General features: G+C 38.3%; 1 protein-coding gene across 1 annotated transcript in view; it reads left to right on the top strand.

The window, feature by feature from the left end:
- COL9A1 (collagen type IX alpha 1 chain) overlaps window positions 1-24,642 on the top strand; it is a 65,086-nt gene that overhangs the window by 14,130 nt on the left and 26,314 nt on the right. The window contains exons 6-25 of the mRNA XM_042820097.1: window positions 4,733-4,810; window positions 5,472-5,492; window positions 6,386-6,460; window positions 7,005-7,040; window positions 7,153-7,215; window positions 9,681-9,734; window positions 10,924-10,959; window positions 14,697-14,720; window positions 15,013-15,066; window positions 15,215-15,268; window positions 17,160-17,192; window positions 17,281-17,337; window positions 18,026-18,079; window positions 19,224-19,277; window positions 20,998-21,051; window positions 21,867-21,920; window positions 23,458-23,511; window positions 23,680-23,733; window positions 23,832-23,885; window positions 24,113-24,166. Coding sequence (XP_042676031.1) covers window positions 4,733-4,810; window positions 5,472-5,492; window positions 6,386-6,460; window positions 7,005-7,040; window positions 7,153-7,215; window positions 9,681-9,734; window positions 10,924-10,959; window positions 14,697-14,720; window positions 15,013-15,066; window positions 15,215-15,268; window positions 17,160-17,192; window positions 17,281-17,337; window positions 18,026-18,079; window positions 19,224-19,277; window positions 20,998-21,051; window positions 21,867-21,920; window positions 23,458-23,511; window positions 23,680-23,733; window positions 23,832-23,885; window positions 24,113-24,166 — 1,017 coding nt within the window. The remainder of the gene's footprint in view (window positions 1-4,732; window positions 4,811-5,471; window positions 5,493-6,385; window positions 6,461-7,004; window positions 7,041-7,152; window positions 7,216-9,680; window positions 9,735-10,923; window positions 10,960-14,696; window positions 14,721-15,012; window positions 15,067-15,214; window positions 15,269-17,159; window positions 17,193-17,280; window positions 17,338-18,025; window positions 18,080-19,223; window positions 19,278-20,997; window positions 21,052-21,866; window positions 21,921-23,457; window positions 23,512-23,679; window positions 23,734-23,831; window positions 23,886-24,112; window positions 24,167-24,642) is intronic.

The raw sequence follows: 24,642 nt of genomic DNA, 5'->3' as shown, positions 1-24,642 counted from the left end.
ATTTAGATTTTAATAAACTTCCATATACCTAATCAAAAGCACTACTAAGACAATTGAATTGCATAAGCAAAACTGTGAGCAGATGTGAGCATTTCCATAAAACTTAAGAGGGCAAAACAGTAAACAGACAAACACAACTAATTGAATTATACCTGTTCTATGAAATTAAAATTGAACAGAAATGCTGTAGGAATTTTGGAAAATGAATACTGAAATTATTGACCTATAGGTCTTACACATCTATGGGTCTTAAAAGATTAAATTTTAATAGCTTTGCTTTATGATTATCCTTGATTTATCTGAGGTTACTTTCTAAGATCTTTGTACCTGCATTTCATCCTTGACGACGCTTTGCACTGATTTGATAGAACATCTACATGTAAGATCTTCAAAATGGTGGCATTCTTTTAATCAGCTCAATATACTCAGAAAGATCAGTGTGAAATACTGGCAAGGGAAAAATGGTCATATTTTCCTTTCTCAGTCCTCCCCTAAATGAACATGAGGTCAGCCCCACCCTTTTACTATTTTTCCAATGAAATGATTTAATTTCTAATTTTAAAAAGTCAAAGAGGTAAAACAAAAAGTGAAGTGAAACATAACCTTAAAGCAATTGAAAAAGCCCAAAGCAAATTAATTACAAAGCAATCTGACTAAAAAAAAAAAAAAAAATTGTTGCCTGACCAAGTAATTGTCAAAGACATGTTAAATTATGATGACTGCTCTGAAAGTAATACCTTCTATGCTACTGTGTTGGCTCATGACATCAGAGGTGGATGTTGGTGGTCTGGCAGCAGAGGCTAAACCTTTCCACCAATATTCCTTTCCATGTTGTTGCTATGTGACAGACTGCAGCAGAGGGGCAGTGTGACAACATGGCCTCTGACATGGAAATGTGTATGAAAGAAAGTGGTGAGTGGAGACAGGACAAGGGGAAACGGGAGCTGCAGCACAGGAAGTTCCGCACCAATGTGCGCAAGAACTTCTTTACAGTGAGGTGACGGAGCACTGGAACAGGCTGCCCAGGGAGGTGGTGGAGTCTCCTTCTCTGGAGATGTTCAAGACCTGCCTGGATGCCGACCTGTGCGACCTGCTGTAGGGAACCTGCTTTGGCAGGGGGGTTGGTCTTGATGATCTCTGGAGGTCCCTTCCAACCCCTACAATTCTGTGATTCTGTGATTCTGTAAAAGGCGCGTCACTGAATTTCTTCATGGGGAAAAAAATGGCACCCACTAACATTCACTGATGCCTGCTGTACATTTATGGAGATCATACAGTAGATATTAGCACAGAGAAATGGAGGGTGATCATTTTAGCAGTAATGAGAATGGCGTGAAAGACAAACCACATTCCAGATTGCCATGCAGATTTTTATAGGTGCAGCATTCAGGCTCTTATTTACTGCCTGTGAAAATGCACAGCTAACGGTGGTGACTATCCTGAAAAATAATTTTTTTGTAGGTGACAATTTACTGTACCAAACTGTCTTATTGTGCTCTTTACATTTGTTGTAGTTTCCATGGAAATAAATAAAAGGCACTACTTTCAGAGCAACCCACATACTTGTGCATGTTTCAAACATTTTAACTCCTTTCATATTCACTTCATGGTACAGTGATTTGTAAACAATGCTAGGTGTTTTTTCCTGTATGGGATGCCTCCCTCTCTTGTTCAGACTTATTTTTGTTTGCTTTTTAATCTCATGAGAGTACCAGGCCTTACATAGTGCTCACCATTCAAACTCCTTCTTGATCAAAACAAAATTATCAGTTTTCTCTTTAGCCATTCAAGAATGTTAGAAGAAAACATGAGGCATTAAAGGGATTTCCTGGCTCAGTGAGCCAAGCTCCTTCTGTAGCAAGTAATCCCATTTTATAACCTCATTATAAATTTTCTCTTTTAACATTGACTTTGTTCAAAGTTGAAAAATTTGGTCCCAACTTAAAAAATGTATAATACACATTTGCTAGTAGCATTCTTTTGAGATGGATTTGTTGGCACTTGGAGAGTCTTGCATTGAAGTATAGCCCAACCCAGTAATTACCATTTTCTCATCTCATATCTTTCTCACCTTAATGCAGAAGCAAAAAAAAAAAAAAAAAAAAAAAGGAATCAACAACAACAAAATGCCACCAGTCAACAGCCCCGCCACAAACACACACAAAGAAGTAATTCTTATCTATATGTGAAAAAAGGCAAAACAATGTGTTGATGCAGATACGGGCTACTGGTATGGCTTTAAAGTCATTTTTTTTCATAGTGTTTGCAGATACTGTAACTCTTTGCAAGTTGAAAATACAGCTCAAGACTATTGATTTCAGTTACATTTGTTGTTGATCAGACTTTCTGCATAACCTGTACCAAGGTACTTCCATTCAAGCAACCAGTCTTTCCTACTATGGTGCAGAATGCCATCTAAACCAGCTATTTTGATTTTAATAGTCAGTACTCTATAAGATTTATGGGACAAGATCAGGAGTATAATCCACTCATTCAGTATTATCTTTCTGCCTTTACCACAGAGCAACCCTTTCTTTTTCTACCACCTTCTACCACCCTTCTTTTTCTTTTTCTTTCTCTTTTTTTTCTTTTTTTTCTTTCTCTTATTCAGTCCCAAACTCCAATTTCTACAGTACATGAACTTGCTTATTTGATCTGGTGAATGAAGCAAGCATTCTGAGGGAAGAAGAGTAGAATCACACTGGTCCTGGTCAGATACAGTGGAAGTGTTCATAGGCAACCTTAATTTTAGTATCTCTGAGCTACTGAATGGACTACTGTTTAGTTTTAGTACTATTAAATTTCATTTTAACATTAAACAGACAAACAGTAGAAGAAGAAATTGTACCATGTCTATCCTTTTAAATGAGGAATAGATTCTTATTTAAATCAGAAATAGATTAAGCCCAGCTTAAGCATTCATTAAGAGCCAGTTACAAACTTTCAGCCTCTGCAGGTGAGCTTCAGGGTGAATAATGCAGGACTCAGAACTGAGTAGCATGTTATGAAATAAATTATCTAGGGGTCATTTGATCCCATTTTATGCTTTTTTTGTGAATCTTCAGATTCCAGATACTCTCATTTTTATTATTGCATTGCCAGCTATTAAATTATAGTATACACTCAATACTTTCATGTCTATTCTGTCTATCAGTTGTCTATTATCAAGGATTGGGAAAGGCTTTATAATGAGAATTGAATAAAGAAGATAAAGAGTGGACTCAGATAATGGTGTCAGATAACACAACAGGTAAAAGAAACTATGATTCTGCCTCCTTTGTGCTGTTCACAGCACTCCGGAGGCTGCAGTAAATAGAAGAGCAGAGATGTGATAGCAAGAATTTCAGAGTGGCAGCACTGAAGTGGAGGAGCTGAAAGGATAAGCAAAAAAGCAACTTGTGGACATCTGGGTGTTTTGCAGAAATCTTAAAGGACTTTAAACATTTTTTAGCTACAGCAGTCAGTATGCAATTAAGTTAATACAGGGAAAGTATCAGGAGAGGAAAGCACCTCGGTTCTCTCTGCACCAGCCACAGGCTGGCACTGAAAAGAGCAATGGAATATCCTAGCAGGAGTGCAGGAGGTAGCCAGAAGAAGGCACTAATATATTATACTGTGGGAGGGATGGTGGGAAGCTACTTCAGCTCTATAGAATAAGGAAGATTCAGAGGAGCAAAGAAATAAGAAGTGAATGCCCTTGGATACTCACGTTTCTATTTTCAGCTTCTCAAAAACAAATCACAGTCTTTGCCACACAGATCTCTATGTTGTTACAAGGTAAAAAACAATCCTTCTTCTTCCTCAGTTTGTCAGCCATTCACAATGAAATGAAAGGAAAAATCCTGTGAATTTTATCATTAAGTTAAGAACTCACAGCACAAACCACTCATTTGTGAGTCATAAGCCAAGCTGGTACTATATCAGACGGAAGACATTAAACCTTGAACATAATAACTATGCGCAACAGTTATTATTGTAATATACTTTTGGTACTTAAAAATCTATTTGAGGCATGATATATCAGTGGATATGCCTCTGAAGATGTGCATTTGAGCTACTGAATAATTTTTAAGAAAGGCTAGGTAGTATTTAATCTACATATGCAAATCAAGAAAGACTCAGTGACACTTTCTGAGAAGAGGTTGCCTTATTCCGATGTCATTTTCAAGTGCCAAATAAAAATTCAAGGAATATGTGAAATTTCACAGATGCGTATTACTCAACCACAGGGTTTTGCTAGCGTACATATGATCCACCTGTCTGAACTCCTCACACTTAGACCTTCTGTTTCTGTTCTTGGACATATCACTCCTCATGGACACAACTGTTTAGTCAGAAGAAATCTTTTTAGGACTGTGTGTCCTTCAATAAAACTGTCAGTATAACATAATATGAGATAACTGCCTGTGTACTTATCTACTCTATAAAAATGAATGATGAATCTCACCTTCTCTTTAAATCTCTCAGCAGGCTTATGCTCCCTCTTTAAAATGCCTCCAGACGTTGTGTCTGAAGGCATGCAGAGTGGTGATCTGCTCTAGAAGAAGCTCCAGAGGTTGAGCTAGTCCACTCCTGTGGCCTGTGCTGAACAGCAGCACCCCATACCCTCATGACTGCATTAATTAGTGTTAAATGCCTACCTTTCAAAATACACTGATCAGTTTTGGTCCTATTTAAACTTTGTCAAGTGTGACCCCCTGTTGAATTAACGTTGTTTTGTCTTCCCTACCAGTTTGAAGTCCAGTGGATGCTGATTCACTGCGATCCCCTGCGGCCCCAGAGAGAAGGCTGTGGTGAGCTCCCAGCCCGGGTGAGCAGCGTTCCCAGCCTGACAGTGCTGAACCAGGCTGCCACTGAATCTATCAAGTTCACAGGAGCTTCATTTTCTCCCTCTTTGTCCAGAGAAGTCTGTTTCACCATACCTGACTGAAATTTGGTGCCTTTAGCAACCCAGCCCCCTGGAGTAGCAGCTTCACTTTAACTCTTCCATGCCTTCCTATCTTTTCCTTCTCAGCCCGTGCTAGGGTCAGAGGCTTTCGAAAGTTGTCCCTGACAGTGAAGAGAGATTGCTGTCTCCTTGCAGACTCCTGGGCAACCTGAGGGAGGGAAACCCTCGGTGGGAGGTGAGGGAGGGTGCCCAAAGCAACAGCGAGCAGGGCAAAGGGTTAAAGGAACTGCAGTCATTCAATCCTCTTCCTCCAGCCTTCAGCTCTCCTCCAATCCCACGACCCTCTCCTAGGCAGTTAATAAGGAGCTGTGAGGGGTGCCTTCCAGCCCAGCTCACCTTTCGGCTGTAAGGCACATTTTGGTATTCTGTGTATCGTAGCACCTAGGTGGCTGCAAAAACTGTTCCCACTATGGCGTGGGCTGCATGGGGCTCTCTGCTTCTCGGGCTCTTCTTGCAGATTTTTTGCTTCTGCTTTGCTCAAGTAAGTTTATTCTGACTTTATCCCTGTTTTTCTCCCTTACAGATAAGCCAGACAGTGATTGAGGTAAGTGTGAGGAAAGGGATGGTGCTGCGTGCTAAGGGAAAGGGTCTGTATGAAGAGGGGCTGAAGGCTGTTTTTTGTCATGCCCTGGAACTGACCTGCTGGATGGTTTTTGACCCTTTTCTCCTCCACCTACAAATAGCACTGGCTAGATTACTGCTGGAAAGTCTGGTGTGGGGAGGCAAGGCAGCCAGAGCAGCAGCTCTGTGAGGAGCAGGGCCCCAGCAGGCCCTGGGCTGGCCTCCGTCTCAACAGAGTGCCTTTGTGGGGACAGCCAGAGTTGGCTGTGGGTAGAACAGAGACCCTCATTATAGGACGCAGACCTGTAAAAGCCTTTCTCTCAGTTTCCACATGCCGCGCCTCCCACTTCTCCCCTGGGAGCCTGGCACTTGAAGAAAGTTTCTCTGTAGATGCTAATGTAATCCTGTGGAAACAGGGCAGCATCTGAAGCTGCCACTGAAATAGCGAAAGGGTTAGTTTTAAGCTTCCTTCCTTAGCACAAACTCTCGGGAAGATTGTCTGCTTTATACTGGCTGAGGAATTAGAATAGCTCAGTGAATTTTAGTGTTTGGTTTGCAAAGATCACTGTCTTTAATTTTGCCGCTCTAACATTAGCACATGGCTGGGGCAGGGAGTTAAGTCCCCCTGTGCCAGCACCATGGGAGCAGCAGGGCATCCAGACAGAGGAAGGGGTTTAACACCTCATCCCTGTGCTGACTGTGAGAGGAGTGTGCTGCTATCACCACAAAAGCGAAAGCATAGGGCCTGCTGGTCCTGACATGGGTGGGAAGAACACAGACCACCAGTGCCTGAATTACCCAAAGAAGCCCTCACTCACAGACTGGCTTTTACAGACTTACCAGGATCTAATTGCTTCTTCTTTTACTCCTTGTCAGAGAGGGCTCCCTGGTCCACCAGGCCCCCCAGGTCCACCAGGGCCACCAGGAGTTCCTGGCATTGATGGCATTGATGTAAGTATTTCCTAAGCATCGCCTAGGGAACAGGTGATGCCTCAAGATGTACCTGTGTTGTCCTCTGCATTTGATTCTGGGGAGAACTGGCAGCAGAACTGCACAGGAAGCGATGGATATTATATTCTGTAGCAGGCTTGAGGAGTGGCTTTTCCGATTCTGACATTATAGGACATTATAGGAATTTTTATTTTATGTAATCATGGTCATATGCTGTGATTAATTGCCTTAAATAGGGTGCAAGGATTTTATAAATCAAATTGCAAAAGGAATTATGTAATATCACCATAATAAAGCATGCTAAGAAGTGGCATTATTTCTGATAGCAGCTACTATATATTTTCCATTTCCTGACAGATCTTTCTGTGATTATTTCTGTTAGACTGTAGTAGCATTCATGAAAGTTTATTATTCATTTCCTATTAAAAAAAGAGAAAAAAAATCAGTTTGTGAATATTCCCATCAATCTGTAAATCAGTGTTTCTCACAAAGGTCCACAGAAGGTCCTTGTAAGTCTAATACCTTCCCTTTTGTCCCCCGTTAGGGAGAAAGAGGACCTAATGGCCCTCCAGGTCCACCGGTAAGTGCTTTCAGTTATTTTGTGTCTGCTCCGTGGGAGGAGAAGTACAAGGTTTTGTTTCTGCCTCCCTTTCTGCAGTATGCAAAATGTCTTCTGCATTTAAATCCCAAAGGGTCCAGACGGGGACGCAGGCAAAGCAGGATCCCCAGGCCTGCCTGGAGAGCCGGGAGCTGATGTGAGTATGCTTGACTTTATGGAATTTCTTTAAGAAAGAGCGCTTGGTTTTAGTCTATTTCTGTAGAAGCATGACCTTCTCCTGAGGTCTCTGGCTTCCTCAGAGCTGCCAGCTTAGTGCCAGCAGCACAAGTTGGGGAGAGGCACTTCGCTCAAGCTAAAACGTGCTGTCTGGAAGGAACACAGCTCTGTGTCCTCCCTGCTGGAGTGAAGCAGAGGAGGAGCAGCGTTGGGTGCCGCTACCCTGCTGAAGAGCGTGCCCATAGCAAGAGCGGCCGTGCCGCAAACGGGCAGAGCGCCACGCTGTGCTGCGCGGCACAGGCGCTAAGGCGAGCCGGCTCCCCACGCGGCCGGCCGGCAGGGGGCGCTAAATCTGCCTCTACTTCTCACTGCAGCGCGGCCGCGGGTCCCTACGGGGTGGTTGGCGTCCGGGGAGGGCGAGGCTGGTGGCGGTAGTTCTGGGTGTCAGATAATAGACAATAATACAGTATATTACAGTACAGGTAATGCACAATGCATCACCATACATCTACCACAATAGAAATAAACTAAACCGCTTAATTTTATTGATGATTGAAATACTGTTGCAGGATCAGGGTTTTTCTTTTTTATTATTATTTTTAAAGGTATTAAGAGAACATGGAGCTGGAGAAGTCTTTAGTTAGGCTTCAAAATTCAAATCTGAAGGATGAAATGGGCTCCTGTTACTTTCAGTATTCCTTATCAGCTTCCTTTCTTCCTGGCAGCAAAACAGGACCAAGGCCCATTTGTATGCGTCAAAAACCCATGAGAAGAGCTGCAACTTTTAAAATTCTATAGTTTAGGCTATATAATATATATATATATATAATTTATAGTTTAGGCATGATTTTCTCTCCCTTGCCAGGATTCATTATAACACAATCAGGTGAAACAGAACTTTTAAAACTCAAGTCAGCTGTAAACACTCATTCACACTTGCCCGTACACTCATGTTTATCAGTGAGTGAAACTAATACTAAAATGATACATTCTGAAATGGTAATCCTTTTTCATTTCCAGTAAAAAAAGAAAGAAAAAAAAAAAAGACCTTATTGTACTCCCACTGAGCATTCAACTTTTAATTGGGGTTTTGGATTTATAATTCCTTCTTCCCTTTCTAATTGGTGTGGCTCTGACTTCTTAAATTCTTGCTTTTCTTTCACAAACTGTTTCAGTGTCAGGTTTAATAGACTGAGTTAAGATATTGTACAGTAATTGCCTGTAATGATCATGTAAGCTTTAGAAAGAAAATTAACAGAGTATACATCCCTCTGGGTGAACACTGACTTGCTGGAGGTGAACCAAAAGAGGAAATTATTGGACAAACATAAAAGCAAGGCATTTCTTATGGTTCTCTGGAAATTTCTAAACTGTCTAAGCTGATTAGAATTTTGGAAATGAAAGTGAACAAAAGAACCCCAAATGAATTTGCAGTTATAGTATCATTATGACTTTTTACTTTTAGCTAGGTAAACAACCTGCTTTTTTTTGTTCAGAGTGATTAACATAAGGGTGTTCCAATTCGTTTAGACAAGGCAGTCTCCGTAGCTTCTTTTCCCGAGAGGCAGAAGTTTGTGAATCAGTTATTCCTGAGTGCTGTAGGTGGCTATCCGGAAGCTGGGGAGTGACATTTCCTTAAGAACCAAACTACAGGAAGCAATGACTGATAAAGTGAACCAATGTGATCTTTAGGATCAATCCTTCCGTCATCCGTGACAAAAAGGAAGGGGAAAAACTTTCCCCAGAGTGGTCTTTTGTACTAATATTGAACTGCCACTGCTTTCTTCCTCAGAAATTAGTTTTTCTCTTGAATTTGCGATTCGACAGAAATGATTAGTGAAGGTACATAGAATCTCCATAATTATGTTTCTACAGATTGACTTTAGTAATGCATGTTTCTCAGGGAAACTCTGACAATTTATTTTAATTCCTTTTGAAGTGCACATGTGTAGAAAGTGGAAAAAAGGCCTCTATAAAACTAGTCTTCCTTCTGTTATTTCAGATAACAACTTACAGGTTTGAGAGTCTTGTTGCTTCTTTCAATTTGTAGCTGTGAACAATTCAGTTGAACTGGAAAACACAGATGGTTGTTTTTAACTTGAGCTATAAACTAAATTTGTCTGTCTCCTATCAGGACAAAATATGATCATCTGAATTCAAATGTGAAGCTTAATTATAATTTAACAGAATCATTTTTGAAGGACGTTTTTTACAAGCACTGATTATTTGTCAACAGAAGCTAGTGCTTTTAACTTAAGCAGTGTTTAAACATAGATTGGAATTGTATCTCAATTCCACCTGTATGTGTAAATAGGCATCTCAGTGATAAGGCTACTGCAGTTACTCAACTCATCTAACAGCTTAATTATTCTATTGTTTAGATGTTTTTTTCTGTGATTAAGAAAAGCATATGTAACCTGTACATCTTACACATTACTCCCAAAGGGGTTAACAGGTCCTGATGGATCACCAGGTGCCACAGGACCAAAAGGACAGAAGGTAAGAACAATATTATATATAAAACGACTTAGGGGTCCTGGCTGATGAAAAATTTAACATCAGCCAGCAGTGGGCATTTGCAGCCCAGAAAGCCAATGTATCCTGGGTTCCATCAGAAGAGAGGTAGCCAGCAGCATGTGAAAGTTGATTGTCCCTGTCTGCTTTGCTCTTGCGAGGACCCATCTGGAGTACTGCATCCAAGTCTGGTGACCCCAGCACAGAAAATGCCTCTGAGGAGCTTCTGAAGATGGACCAGAGGAGGGACAAGCTGATCAAAGGGCTATAGCTCCTCCTATGAAGATAGACTGAATGAACTGAGCTTGTTCAGCCTGAAAAAGAGAAGGCTGCAGGGAAACCTCATTGTGGCGTTTCAGTATTTAAAGGGAGTTTGTAAATATGAGGGAAATCAACTTTATACAAGGGTAGATTATGGTAGGACAAGGGGGAATGGTTTTAAATTAAAGGAAGGGAGATTTATATTAGATGTCAGGGGAAAGTTCGTTAGGAACTGCACAGTGAAATGCTGGAACAGGTAGCCCATAGAGGCTGTGGATGCCCCATCCCTGGAGGTGTTCAAGGCCAGGCTGATGGGGCCCTGTGCAATGTGATCTAGTACTTGATCTAGCTGTTGGCAACCCTGCATGTGGCATGGTTGGAACTTGATGACCCTTGAGGTCCCTTCCAATTAAAGCCATTCTGTGATACAATATTTTTTTAGTAGGATTTTTGTTTGTCTCTATGCAACTAATGAGATGATGCAGCCTTTCTTACAGTATTAAAAATCTGTGGGAGTCTCAAAGGGCCCTTTCCCACAGTCCAAAGGAACTCCCATTCTCTCAGCTGGCAGTAAGGAATGGTGATGTTACATTGATGGCATGAAGACTGAGCATCTTCAGTAGTGATTAATCTCTTCCCCTCTATTTCTCCCTATTTGATTGTAATAATTTCATAATCATACGCAGTGGGAACAAGAGTAGAGAAACCTGACTTCATCAGCAATCAGACAAATGAAGTATACATCAGAAATCATAGTAACTAGTATGTTTGAATTGTTTTTCTCAAGAGAAAAGATCCAATAGCTTATCTTGCAGAATTATAGCCAGCGAAAGATTAGAACATTTTCCTGTGTGTTGTATACAAAACTTTGTTCTAATTTCACTTGAAAAACTCAATTTTTTATCTTTTGAAGGGTGAGCCAGGACCTCCAGGTGCCCGTGGACTTCCGGTAAGTCTTAAGTTTAGTACATGAGGAGGCTTTTTAGACCTCAAATCTACACAGCCAAAAACTATTTCCGAGTTTTCAAAGAACTCCTAGAAAAATAAAGTAGCCTGAGGAACCTTTTATCATTACATGAAAATGTGTAGGATTTAGTGAAGAGGACACATTTGATTTGTATACTGTAGAAAAGAAAGGTATGTCCTTGATGTGGTCATAGTTTTGGAAGCATTGCCAGTGTTGATTTCCATCTACTTGTCAAAATCTGTAGAGACAAGATAGCCCGTGTTTTATTTGGATAAATTTATTTACCTACAGTCATACTATTTCAGCTCTTCATCATGTCTTTAAATAGCCTTGTTGAACTTTAAATTATGTATAGGACTTTCTGTGCCATTCCATATGAGAGCAAGACAACATATGAGAAAGAACATGCAAAAAATGCTGTTCACATTGGCATATAGATGAATTTAGCATTTATCTTTAGGGTTTGTAAAGAATTGTGAATTCCAGAAATTTAACGAGGTTAGAGAAGTGAATGATGGTGTCTAGAAACTAAGATGATACAGGGAACTAGGAAAATGAGTACCGGAAAAACATGAGTGGTGTAAAACTGTAAAAGGGCCACACATAAAGATAATTTAGTTAAGATTTAAATTCCTTTTGGACATTATCCAAAGGGGATTATCTAAAGGAGGCATTATTTTCCCATATAGCAGTCATTTTCATGAAAATCTTTGTCTTTTGATGCACAAATATCATTGATATTTGTCCATAGAAGAAATAGCAATGCTATTTTTGAAAAGGTTACATTATAGAAATATTCAAACCTAAGATGAATCAATCTATGTAGACATTTGCATTTGATTCTCATGGATGCTGTTTTCTTGCCTGAAAACATGGAGCCTGATTTATACCTACAATACCTTTACAATGGCTGAAAAATCTGTAGTCTTGATGTCACAGCTAAACTTAGTTCACAAATAATAGCAAAACCGGGATAGCTTTTGGGTAAAATGAAGGCCTGAGTTTCTCTGTTAGTTTTTTGTTGTTTTCATTTTTTGCTGTCAAATAGTCGGTGAAACCATTTACTGGTAATTCTCAATACTTTTAAAAATAAATAACTAGAATGGAGAGTCAGGTTATCGGATTTGTTATTCAGATGATATGGAAAAAAGCATACATGAGAAGAAATATATAAAAGAAAAAGTAGGGAACTGTAAAGTTGTTAAAATACTGTAGTATGAACATGTTCAAAGGAGGGCCACAAAAATGATCCAAGGGATGAAACAGCTTCTCCACGAGGACAGGCTGAGAGAGCTGGGTCTGTTCAGACTCAATAAGAGGAGGCTCTGGAGAGACCTGAGAGTGGCTTTCCAGTATCTAAAGGGAGTCAATATGAAAGAAGGGGACAGGCTCTTTAGCAGGGTTTGCTAAAGGTGATAGGATGGGGGGAATGGTTTCAAACTAAAAGAATGGAGATTTAGATATAATGGATATAAGGGAAAAGGTTTTTACGACAAGGTAAACAGGAACAGGTTGCCCAGAGAGGGGGTGGCTGTCCCATCTCTGGAGACATTCAAGGTCAGGTTGCATGGGGCTCTGAGCAACCTGATGTAGCTGTAGGTGTTCCTGTTCATTGCAGGGGAGTTGGACTAGATGGCATTTAAGGGTCCCTTCCAACTCAAATGATTTTATGATTCAATGAATTCAAATAAGAAATAACTTGAGGAAAATATACAGTATTTTATCTTATAATTAACAGACTAATGTGCGATGGAATCATTTATGAACTTTAAAAAAAGTGTGTATGTAAAATATACTTAAAGAAGTAGAAACAGAGATGTTACTATGAGAAAGCAGCAAACTGGACAACTTAATAAAGTTGAATGATGATTCCACTCAGAGTAGAACTGACTTGATTCAGGTCCATATTCTGACCATATTTTTTAGGCTGTAAAATCAGTAAATCTGCTGAGATTTTGAACCACTGTTGAAAGTTCATCAACCTCGGAGCATTTTTCTGCTTTGGTGACATGCTTCATTGATCATCAGTAGGGGTAGCTTTCGGAGTTGTTCTGCCTCTGCTTAGCAAGAAGTTGGACACTGTATTTAAAGATAAATCTGCAGGAATGTTTATAGTGGTGAGATGAGAATTGTCAGTTATATAAAGGTAAAGCAAGAGACCTGGGGTGTGTGCTAGATTCAGTGCATGTATTACACCCTTTGGTTCACACTCTCTCAGGCTCCCTCTAACTTTTCTACTAGTCAATGTATTACTTTTATTTTACAGATACAAAATATTGATAGGACTGTGAATATATAGTGTCTGAAAAATGCAGCCCCATGGAGTGTGCTCCTTCAAAGCTGATGGCAAGGAACCAGACTGTGTGGATGTAAAGGGGCTTTCCCTTTAGGCACAGGCATGAATGGAGGCAGCTGTGAGAGGTCACTGATTGCTGTGTGTAGGTCCCTACTGGTTGGAGCTTTCAACTCCCTAACTGGCTCTGATTGTAGGGAGTTCATGGCCTGAAGTAGCAGGGCAAGGGGAGAGACATGAATTGCTGGGGGCAGCACTGGGCCTCTGCTTCTCCTAGTTAGGTGGGTAAGGAGATACAATGGAATGGGCAGCATGGGAGCAAGTGGCTTCTCCTGGGCCTGTGTGTAGCTCACACAGTCAGTAGCCATAACTGTCTTTCTGTATCACTGCCTTTCACTGTTACATTATCAAGGTGATAATCAAATTGTCAAAGTGATATAAATGCAGATGGCATAGTGTAATACCAGGTATGTGAAGCATTGATGGTTGAATTTGTATAATTAGATATAGGCAATGTAATAAACTGCAGTGAGTATTAAGTAATAGCAAAGGAATCATGTACATTAGGCGAGATGGAAAGGTTTATTTTCTGCTCTGTGTTAAGTGAATAAAATGAAATTACTCTCTTAAATACTTGGAATTTTCCTTGTGTTACATCAGGGAAACATTGCAGACATAAATCCAGTTTGGTATTTATGGACTTTTATGTGCCACTTAGCCCAGGTGCTTCATTATATCAAATCTAGTGAAGCAAGTTTATGATTTTGTGTTCCAGTCTTTCGTACACTTTATTGACAGTGTTCTCCTTAAATATTCAGATATCTTTAGAAATGCAATACTTAGAGATTTGTTTTTGCAGAGGAAAATCATTTTCCAAATAAGCAGAAACACATTTGGTTGTTGGATACTTCTCATTAAAATGACTCAAAGCAATACTAATAGAAAATATAAGCATGAGAAGTTCTTTCTAGCTGCTGAAAAAGCACCACTTCAATGAATTTAGACCTTGGGGAAGTAGAGGAAAAAAAAAAAGGGTTGTTTTTTTTTTTTATTATCAATTTAAATGCCCTGTTAGTAAAATTATATCATAAATGTGTCTATCTTGCTGTCTGACAATTGGCTAAGCACAAAGGCTTTCATTTCTACATTCTTTTGATGGTGCATGTGTTTATAAATATGCACATGGAAATACTAGTGTGTTAGTGCAAGGAAGCTTAATCAGTAATTTATTTTTTCTTCAGATGTCAATTACCTAATAATAAATGTCTAACACTGGTTAAACAAGTTTTCAAAACCATTCTGCAGAATCAAACACCAGGGTTTTCATGCTTTTTACTGCCAAGTATTTTTTTTTTTTCCCTTGGCAAACAGCTCAACTCGGTGCAAAAGCCTCTCCACATTTCTGACTTTTTTTCATATTTCACAGGGCAAGGGTCTTCTTGGACCACCTGTAAGTATCACCTTTACAATTCATAAATATACTGTTTAATTTTGTAAAATCTGTTAGATATGTTTATTATTCAGTTCAAATAAAGTAATACGGAGGAAAAAGGGACTGGTTTATTTCCGGCGTTCTATGTCTACTGTATATGCTGTCCTCATCTATTAGTGTCATTGGGCAAGAATAATGGTGTCTGAAGGCATAATTTGTTGTTTGAGAAAATGCTGTGTTCACTCTCCTCAAATGCTTGTTGTACAGGTATTGCATGATCTAAAATTACTGTTTAACTTCGTTGTTACAGGGTCCAGCTGGTGCTGCAGGGCTGCCTGGTGAAGTAGGCCGTGCTGGCCCACCTGTAAGTACTGCTGTGTTTGCTAAAAGTTTTAATTTTATTTCTTCTGTCCTTCTGTAGTAAATTCATATATTGCTTCTGTTATTTGGTATGAATATGTGATTATTTGTTATCATTGTGACTATGAATCAATAGAATTTTTTTAATTTAGGGAGATCCAGGAAAAAGGGGGCCACCAGGACCACCGGGACCTCCGGGCCCTCGAGTAAGTGTATTTAATATGTGCTAACATCTGAGTTTTATATACACTATTAGTGCTGCTTGAACAAGACTTTAAGTCCCACAACATAATACCAACTTAAGGATTTCAGCAAGATACATCAAATCATACATTCTTGTGTTCAAAGCCTGCAATACAACTCATGCAACAATATTAACTTGTCTACTTCCACTTAGAAAGTGTATTTCTAGTCCTTCTACTTAAGAAAAATATTTTGAGATGCAAACTCTGTAATTTCTGTGATCACGTATTCCCATTTCTGCAAATGGTCTTAAACTGTAACTTTTGCAAGTTTTAAATTTCCCTGTGTGTTATAGTACTTGTACTGTTTGTTGGACTTCAGCAGTGGTAGTTCATCAGTAGAGGCAGACTATTCTCTGCTAGAAAAGAATTATTTGGCTAAAGAGCTTGAGTAATGTATGTTTACAGGTGCTACTTATTTTTTCTGTTGCCCGCTACTTGCAAGAGATGTAAGAAAACTACACCAGTTTTACCTCTGTAGGAGGATGGTTGTCCTCTCTGAGCCTCTTAGGAAGAGGAGTATTTGTCATGCCTTTGTGTTGTGGCTAATTACCTGCCCAGGGAGCATCTGGCAGGCACAATTGGAGGCTGTGGGTTGAGAAGTGCAAGCTTGAAGAAAAGTTTGTCACACTAATACTTCTTTTAAAGCTCCACTGTTTTTCTGCTGAACAGACTCTAAATCTATACGCTTATTCTAGACCTTGTCTCTTGTCTTCATGAAAGTTACCAGAGTGTTGAATGAGACATGGTTTAAAAAAATAACAGTGAATGATAACATGGAGAGGGGTATTTAGGAAACATAAAAAGGCAGTTAGAAAGGAACCCTCAGTAATGGTGTATGCTTCCTCTATTCACTGATAATTTTGTCATCAAGGTTTCTTGATGTTACACAGTTTCAATCCAGTTACTGATCCCTATCATGCCTTCAACTTTTTATTTTATTTTATTTTATTTTATTTTATTTTAAGTCCTTTTGTATTAAAAGACAGTAGTTCAGTTCTTTAAACTCCCCTGCTTCATTCTGACATAATCATCCATTCCACTGGGCTTTGGAGAATCCAGCAGCTTCTGTGAAGTCATATTTGTTCCTGTTGTGTCTCATAAGCCTCCTATGAACTTCCATCAATTATTTGATTTAATATGAGAAATGGCCTTCCTCCCCCCCCCAGCTGACTCCATCTGGTTATACAGAGGTCTCTAGTTTACTGCAGTTCCAGAAACTGGCAGACATGTCACTCACCTACCAGTACTTGTGTTATGAGATTATTTTCTCTGAAAATATATGGTTTTTCTTTTTTTTTTTTTTCTTCTTGAATGTTAGTAAGCTTGAAAAATAAAAGTCATCCTGACCACAATAATTGTTTTGGATTCTGTTTGAAATCTACAGAGTTTGTAACTTTACCTTGTAGTACTTGCCTAAATACTGAAACTCAAATTTTGCCTTTCATTATATAAAAATTTTAGGAATAATCTACCATGGATATATAAAACCTCTGGTACAAATTACCACCAGATTGACTACAGATATATTAGTAAATCAAACAGTAGGTCTGTAGAGTTTGATATTTAAAGTAAAAGATGGACAACCTAAGTATGTTTTAAATAGCTTAAGAAAAAAAGAAGAGGCTTTTTCTTCAGAAAAAAATGTTACAACTTAAAGGATGGGATTCTTTGGGACTTGGAGTCTTACAATAATATCCTACAGTTTAGGTTGTTTTCATATCAGAGATCCTTTGGTTAATTATACTTCTGATTCCAGCTTCAGATAGTTGTATTTTCCATTTTGTCTAATGCCAAATGGATCAGGCCTGTTTAATTTTCTTTTACTAATTTTGATTAATTTCATTTAATTTAGGGAACAATTGGTCTGCAAGATGGTGACCCATTGGTAAGATTTGTCCACAGTGTTTTAAAAAACCATTTAAAGACAACCTTATCCAAGCTATCTGGTGCTGACAAAATGAATGTTCTTCCAGTGTCCCAATGCTTGTCCACCTGGCCGCCCAGGACATGCTGGCCTAATGGGAATGAAGGTAAGAGGGATGTGTTCAAACATTCCTTACAGAGATACCATTTGAAAACACCAGGGAGAGTACATTCTGGCTTCAGAGAAGTGCAGTTTGCTAATTTAAAAAACATTTTAACAGAGGGAAGGTTTTCTGAATATACAATACCATAATAGCCTGTTGTCAAAATCTCCTACTGATGCTCTAAATTTCAGAGTAAAACTTATGTCTTGAATGTCTTGAAAAGATTAGAGTATGTGAAATATTTCTTCATTTGCTTTCCTGAGCATTTGAAGTCTGACTCCAGTCTCTACATATTCTACCAAAACTTTTGTCTTTTTCCTGCTTTTTTTTGGTCTCAACTTTATCAAACAAACTGAAAGAAACTCTCTTTGATTCTTATTCTAAGACATTTTATGTATTCTTTACTGGTTTCTGAAAAGACTGATGACTCAAGGAAATCGTTATGTGGTAATCTGAGAAGAAACACCTAATCTGTTGAGAAATACAGTCTCGTTAGATCCAGGAAATCATCTTTTTGAGGATGGTACTTAATATATAGTATTAAATGGATAGATGAGGAAGTGTCGGTGAATGAGGATTTGCAGACGAAACAGTACAATTGTATGGAGGAGTCTGTATCTGTTTTGTATAACTCTGTATTTTAATCTGAATAATCTCTGATTTCTCATTTTTGTTTCTACATTTATTTTAGGGACAGAAAGGCTCAAAAGGAGAATCTGGTGAACCAGGAAAACAAGGTTACAAGGTAAAAAAGAAAATGTAAATATAAGGGAAAACTACTCCTGCAGTTATAGATCGTTTAAAAAAAAAAGAACATTAGATTTCATTAGAACTACCAACAGTTTTTTATGTATGAATGTACGAGGAGATACTGCATATCATAATACTGCAGAGTAACTAAAGACCCATCTCTATTATTCATTCTCTGACTTCTGTATTTACTAGAATGCAGAAATCAGTGATGCTACTCTGTTGTTGCTTTTTTGTTTTGATCATTCAAATTCAATTATTGTGGAACTTGAAATCTAATTTATTAATAGTAAAACTTCCAAGCATCTAAACGTACAAGAATTCTGTTGGCTTACTGTGTAAATTGCTCTGTGGCACAGCTGAGTCATAACAGGAGGAATGACAAGGAAAAATATATTTGAGAGGGGAAGTGTAACATCAGAGGGAAAGACAAATTATTACTGTAATAAAGTGGCCAAATCTGATTCAGTTTGAAGACTGAAATGTGAACTTTCTAAAGGTGTTTAACCTTGTTTGATTTTTGAAAAGTTTATATCAAAGTTTGGGAAATTTTACATTGCCTTGCTGCATGCTTCAATACTGGTTGAAAAGAAAAAAAATTAGAAAAAATGCTTTCTTGAAACAGCAGTGGCAACAAAAAGCTAAAAAAAAAGAGCACCCAACCCCACTCTGTTCTTAGCTATATTGAAAAAAAATATTGTCTTTAGATTTAGATTGGATTAGACCTTTTATTATCATGTTATCAAACTGGAGCTTAACCAGCTGGTGAGATGTTTTACCATTTCAGTTTTCAAAAAATTTGGAAACACAACATGGTATTGTGAGGCAGAGCTACTGGCATATCCAGTCCTTTCACATTTATAAGTAAGCCTTCATTACACATTTTATCCAGAAGAACAAAAAAAGCCCAACGTGATTAACACTGAAAGGGACAAAAAAAGAGCTCAAGAGTACAGTATTATTTTACTTTATCCTGGAGTGTCTTTGGAATTACTTTTTTTGGCTAGTAGTAAAATGATGAACTTCCTTCAAATAGGACATGGTGACAGAAAACAGTAAGTAATAGATGGGCCTTCTGCGTTGAGAAGACAATATCCAGGGTACTGATAATCAACAGTGTATTCATTTTGCTTTCCCAGGGTGAAGAAGGGGATCAAGGACCCATTGGTGAAGTTGGAGCTCAAGGCCCTCCAGTAAAGTATTTCCTTTTTGAATAGTGTTATGCATTTGGTTTATTATATTGTATCTATTCTTACTGTAGGAGAATGGATATCACAGAAGCTCCATGCAACTTTCTTTTTGTCCCGTCATACTGCTTATAAGTGACAGTAGAATTAGTTAAGTTCATCCAACACTGCTGCATGCTTATTTTAAAAGTACACCACGTCCTACATTTTCTAATATTTGAACTGTACAAATAGTACTTTTCCCTTGTTTTCCTTTCCATAATTTCAATGATGTTTACTTCAGCCTTGGAAAGCTTGTATTTATGCTTAGATGTGAAATGTGGACGTTGCTAAGACTTGGGGATGAAGTGTCTGCCACGAAACAGCAGATATTTTCAACTTTCTGTCTTTTTCCATTTCAAGGAAGTAGCCTTTGGTCATACTTAAGGTTTTGGAGTAGCTTCCTTTTGTTCCTCCTCACTTGTTTGTTCTGATATATAATTCCTCAGCCTGTGTTCTCATGACGAGCTTTTATTATGCTTCCCACAGCTCAACAGGCAATATGTAACAGACATCAAGGGATCATTTTAAATAAGAGAAATAGACATTAGACATAACACATTTAATTTGTATAGTTTACTTTCTAATGGATTCTTATACTTTCTTCTTAGGCATGAAATTATTTCTTTAATTCCACTGGTGTCCAGATAAGACATTATTCAGGAATTTACTTTGATGCACATGACATCCAAATCCTTGATTACAGAATTCTCTATAAGCACATGGCAACAGAACACTCTATATTAGGACCAGAGAATTACTCATCCTTCTTATACTTGCTGCCAAAAAAGCATCCCTGGGGCCCTGGCCCAAAGAAAGCAGTTGCCTAAGATGCTACTTCTGCTTCCTGAAGGGCCTATGTGGTCACAAATCACTTTGGAAAGGTTCTTATCACTGTAAACAAAAACAAAAACCAACAACCCACAAAGGGATCAGAAAACAATTTGGGACTGATTTGGCTTTCACGTCCCTTCACTGTTTCACCAGCTGGTGACTTCACCAAACAAGATTTAAAATAATTGTTCCTTCCTAAAATATGGGATTCATAATCTACAGAAAATGATGTCAGATAGATGCTGTATGGAAGAGTGTATGGCCGCACTTTAGAGAGACAGGCTGAGAGGTTGTAGAGTTTATACATTTTTTTTTTCCTGCATTTTCCTTGCACAAAAAAAATATGATGTTACGATGCGCAGAAAGAATTAGGAATCTGTTCTCTGCAGCAGCACCTAAAATCTACCAAATCTATGTGATGCATGGATGAGAAGTCTTAGATAAGATACTGAGCACTTGCTCTTAAAAAAATCTTGGCCAATTCTTTTCTACATTTAGATTTCTATAAAGCCTTCTGGAGTTTTTGCCTGTACCTGTCCTATATCCTACTTCAGAGAACATAAGCCCTTTCTCAAATCATGCCTTCATGTATTGCTCTTGTACAGACTGCACAGCTTTGTTTCATCTCTGTGGTAATTTCAGTCCTTAAAGCATATTTGTGATTGTAGCATTTAGCTAAGTCTTTGTGAAATCTTAAATTACTTTATAAATTTAATATTCAAGTATACTCTTTCTTTTATGCTTAGTAGTAAAATATAATGTACACGGAACTATAAGGATATTTCTGTCTGAAAACTGGAGTGGGTATAATGAAAAGATTTAATCATGATTTGAGTGTACTTTTTATTTTCAGGGCATCCTAGGTATCAGAGGTATAACTGGAATAACTGGACCTAAAGGTAACAAAGTGAGTATTAACATTTCTTGTCATAAAATGAACTGGATACAAAAATACATCCATGAATGTTTTCAACCTTACTTAAATTTCTCTCTTTTTTTTTTTTCTGCATTTTCTTTCCTATGTCAGCTGTGTTTCCATAGCTTCCATAGGAAGAAAGGCAACGTGATCTTACTGATTAAGTGCACATACCTTTCCTGCTGTTCATTAAACTATTTTGATCTATTAATCCAAAACTGACTGTTATGTTTCTACTGTTATAAACTTTCTAAATCAATACGATCAAAATGCTGGGAAGGAAAAGTGTATTGCAATCATACCACGTGTCTTCCTTCAGAATTGAAGTCATGGAAACCTAATTCTGTGACCTTTTATTTTCAGAAACAACAACAAATTTGTTCTGATTATGACTTCTCTTGCATGATCCTTTCTAAACTCAGATATGTTCTGAACTATTACTGTCTTTACTTTCTGGCTTTCTTTATGTCCTCTCTGAGTCTTTAAAGTTACTTGCTTACTTTTTTCAGCTGTCTTGCCTATCTGAAATATTTCCTATGTTTGCCAAAGGAATTTATTATTTTCCATAAACCCTTCTGAAAACATTTTTTGCTCTCAATTAAAAATTATAGGATAGCAATTATATTGTTTGCTTGAAAAAGTAGAGATAATAATCTGTAGTGCACTTCAAAACTTCTCCAATTTTGATTCTATTCTATTATCTGAGGATAGAAATAGTATTGCTAAGGACAACAGAAACATTTTCTGAAGCTTTTAGTCTCTCAGAGCTTCACTTTATTGTCTGATGTTATTGTCTTGTTTTGTAGGGGGCTCGTGGCCTTGATGGTGATCCTGGTCCCCAAGGTCTTCCTGGTGCACCTGTAAGTAGACTGTGTGTTAGCCAAATGCTTCCCAGGGTTTACCAGTCAGGTATTAAGTCTGTCTGTAAATCAGAAAAGCCTCTGATCATCCCAATTCAGCTGATGAATAAATGATGTCATGAATCACTGTCTCCAAAGAATTGCTGTGCAGTTGTACAGTTCAGCTTTTCAGTATTGTAACCTCTTTGTTTTGAGTGCTACTATGTTCTGTGTATTTTAGGGTGGCTTGAAGTTCTTCATTATTTTCTTATCTGGAAAATATTCATTTATTAGAACATAACCTGTATTGGACAGTCTGGCGACTCCCCTCCAAACTAGCTAGAACTCATACTTGGATTAATCAGTAACTGAATGTGTTACAGAAGTGAATACAGCACACTCTGCTTAGACATTTCTGGATTTCTAGAGAATGGCTTTAGCTGAGTTTTAAAACATGCCTGTCAGATTAGGTTTTAAAAAGAAGAATATTTGGGAGGTATTAGGCATCACTGTATTTACTGTTACTACTGTAAATGTTAATGTATGTCTATCAGTATTTTGAGCAGCTGATTCTTCAGGCTTCCCATATTAACTGACAATTAAAGAGAATCCTTTGTGTAATGCAGTACAAAATGTACATTCCCATAACATCAACCCAAGGTCTGGTTTGTCCCTTTCATAGACAACCATGCAACCATATGCTCTTTTATGTGAGAAGAGCCAGCAGTGCTTTCTGCGGTTCTAGGGAACAAGATAGCACAAATGTGGTGCATGTTTTTGTGCCCCTCTATGTTTTTGATCCTGTGAGAATTACGGACTAGACTCAAAAATCAAGGACTAAACTCTGAAGTTACGTCCAACGTCAGTGTGAGATAATTTTTTTTTTCATTTTTTAGTGTTTTTTTTTTTTTTAAATAAATACATTACCTCCTATAAGAAAAGCATGATACAATTAACTCCTTAGATCAAGTTCTTTTTGTAATATACAAAGAAGGAAAAAAATATACGCAGTTCTTTAGATACGTAGTCTGCACTGAGCTCTTCTAAATTGTCTGTTCAGCAATGATTTAATTCTGATTGATAAATCTTGTAACTAATTCTCTGTGCATGTTTTGTGTACTGCACAGTGCAAGTCCTCAGTGCTGCAAATACTGTAGGTTGTCTGAAAGCTCTGACTGTGCTTGTGTGAGAAAGGTTCAGGATCCTTCTGTGAAAATACTGCAAAACAAATTGTCAGGCAGTGCTCTTGTACCCATAGCTGCAGCTGTTATATGCACTGTGCTATGTCAGTCTGCATGGTGATAGATGCAGAAGGCTGGTGTAGATTCACTTTGTCTTGAATGGTCACTTGTGCATAAAAGATACCACAAGTAAATCCTATTAAAGGGATGAGGGATCTCTGTGCAGATTCTAAAGCCCAGCTAAACTCTGAATTTGGGAAGCCACAGGACCAAGGAGACCACAGAAAGATTCTATTCACTAGAATAAATTAAACTGTTGGTTTAAGCTAATGAATCTAAGTAATTTTACACTGACTTATTGCTCAACTGTTTTTTAGGGGGATCAAGGACAGAGAGGTCCACTGGGAGAAGAGGGTCCTAAGGGAGAAAGAGTAAGCACAAATTTCAAATCATGTTGACTTGCAGACGTCGAGAGTGCCAGTCATACTTTATAAGTTGTATATAACCAAACATGCATGTCTGAATAAATATAGGTTGATATTCTTTGAACCTATCATTTCAATGTGTTTATTTTCTTTTTCCAAAATTACCATTCTTAGGGTCCTCAAGGGACAAGAGGAATAAATGGTCTCCCTGGGCCGAAAGGAGAGTCTGTATGTATATTTCTTCATTTATGTTGTGTTATACTGATTTATATAGCAAAGTAGTTGAGTGCAATCTCTCCAACAATATGATTGTTTCCTTTTTCAAGGGCTTGCCAGGAGTTGATGGCCGGGAAGGTATCCCTGGAATGCCCGGAGCAAAGGTAGGGTACAGCTGGCATGCTTTTAATTTATATAGTCTTGATACTGCTCTAGATTTGTTCAGTCATGTGGCTTTTTATTGTGCCACTGCCCATGATTTTATGCACATATGGTTATTAAATAAAAGTTCTCAACCTCCAGTTCGAAACGTATTTCAGCTCTTTGTTCCAGAAGCAAAGTATTCCCTTAGCTTTGATTTGCATAAGTTACAAGCTAAAATGTTTTTCAGGGTGAACCAGGAAAACCCGGTGCTCCAGGTGATACAGGACCTCAGGGTTTGCCAGTAAGTGTCTAGTGTTTTTCTTTTGGAAGTTAGACTCTATTGAAACCACAGAAAACCTGAGTTTGGTGCTCCTGCTGGAGTAACTTGAGTGAAAATCTGATCAACTGTTGAAGGAAGAGTAAATCTAGTGCAGGGGTAAATTCTACTTTGTGTATCCAAAATAGCTCTGCACAAAAATTTTAATCTCCTTGTGTTAGTGTAGTGAAGAACTGTGTACAAAAGTTTATGGCCAGTGTGCAGTTCTCCTTTGATTTCTTTTATCTGAGACCTTTTTGGTATTTCTATGTGACCTCACAATTAGTGCTGGTTGAGAATTAGAATTGCTCAGATTGGAAAAGACCTTCAGTATTATAAAGTCCAACTGCAACCTAACCATACTACCCTAACTCTAAAAACCTCTGCTGAATCCTGTCCCTGAGCTCCACATCCAAATGGTTTTTAAACACATCCAGGGATGGTGACCCAACTTCTTCCCT

This window comes from Centrocercus urophasianus, unplaced genomic scaffold (assembly GCF_019232065.1).
Source record: "Centrocercus urophasianus isolate 14NV4802_14NV808 unplaced genomic scaffold, USGS_Curo_1.0 seq_10, whole genome shotgun sequence".
Taxonomy (NCBI): Eukaryota; Metazoa; Chordata; class Aves; order Galliformes; family Phasianidae; genus Centrocercus; species Centrocercus urophasianus.
The sequence above is the reverse complement of the archived record's forward strand: the minus strand, read 5'-3'. Positions and strand labels throughout refer to the sequence as shown.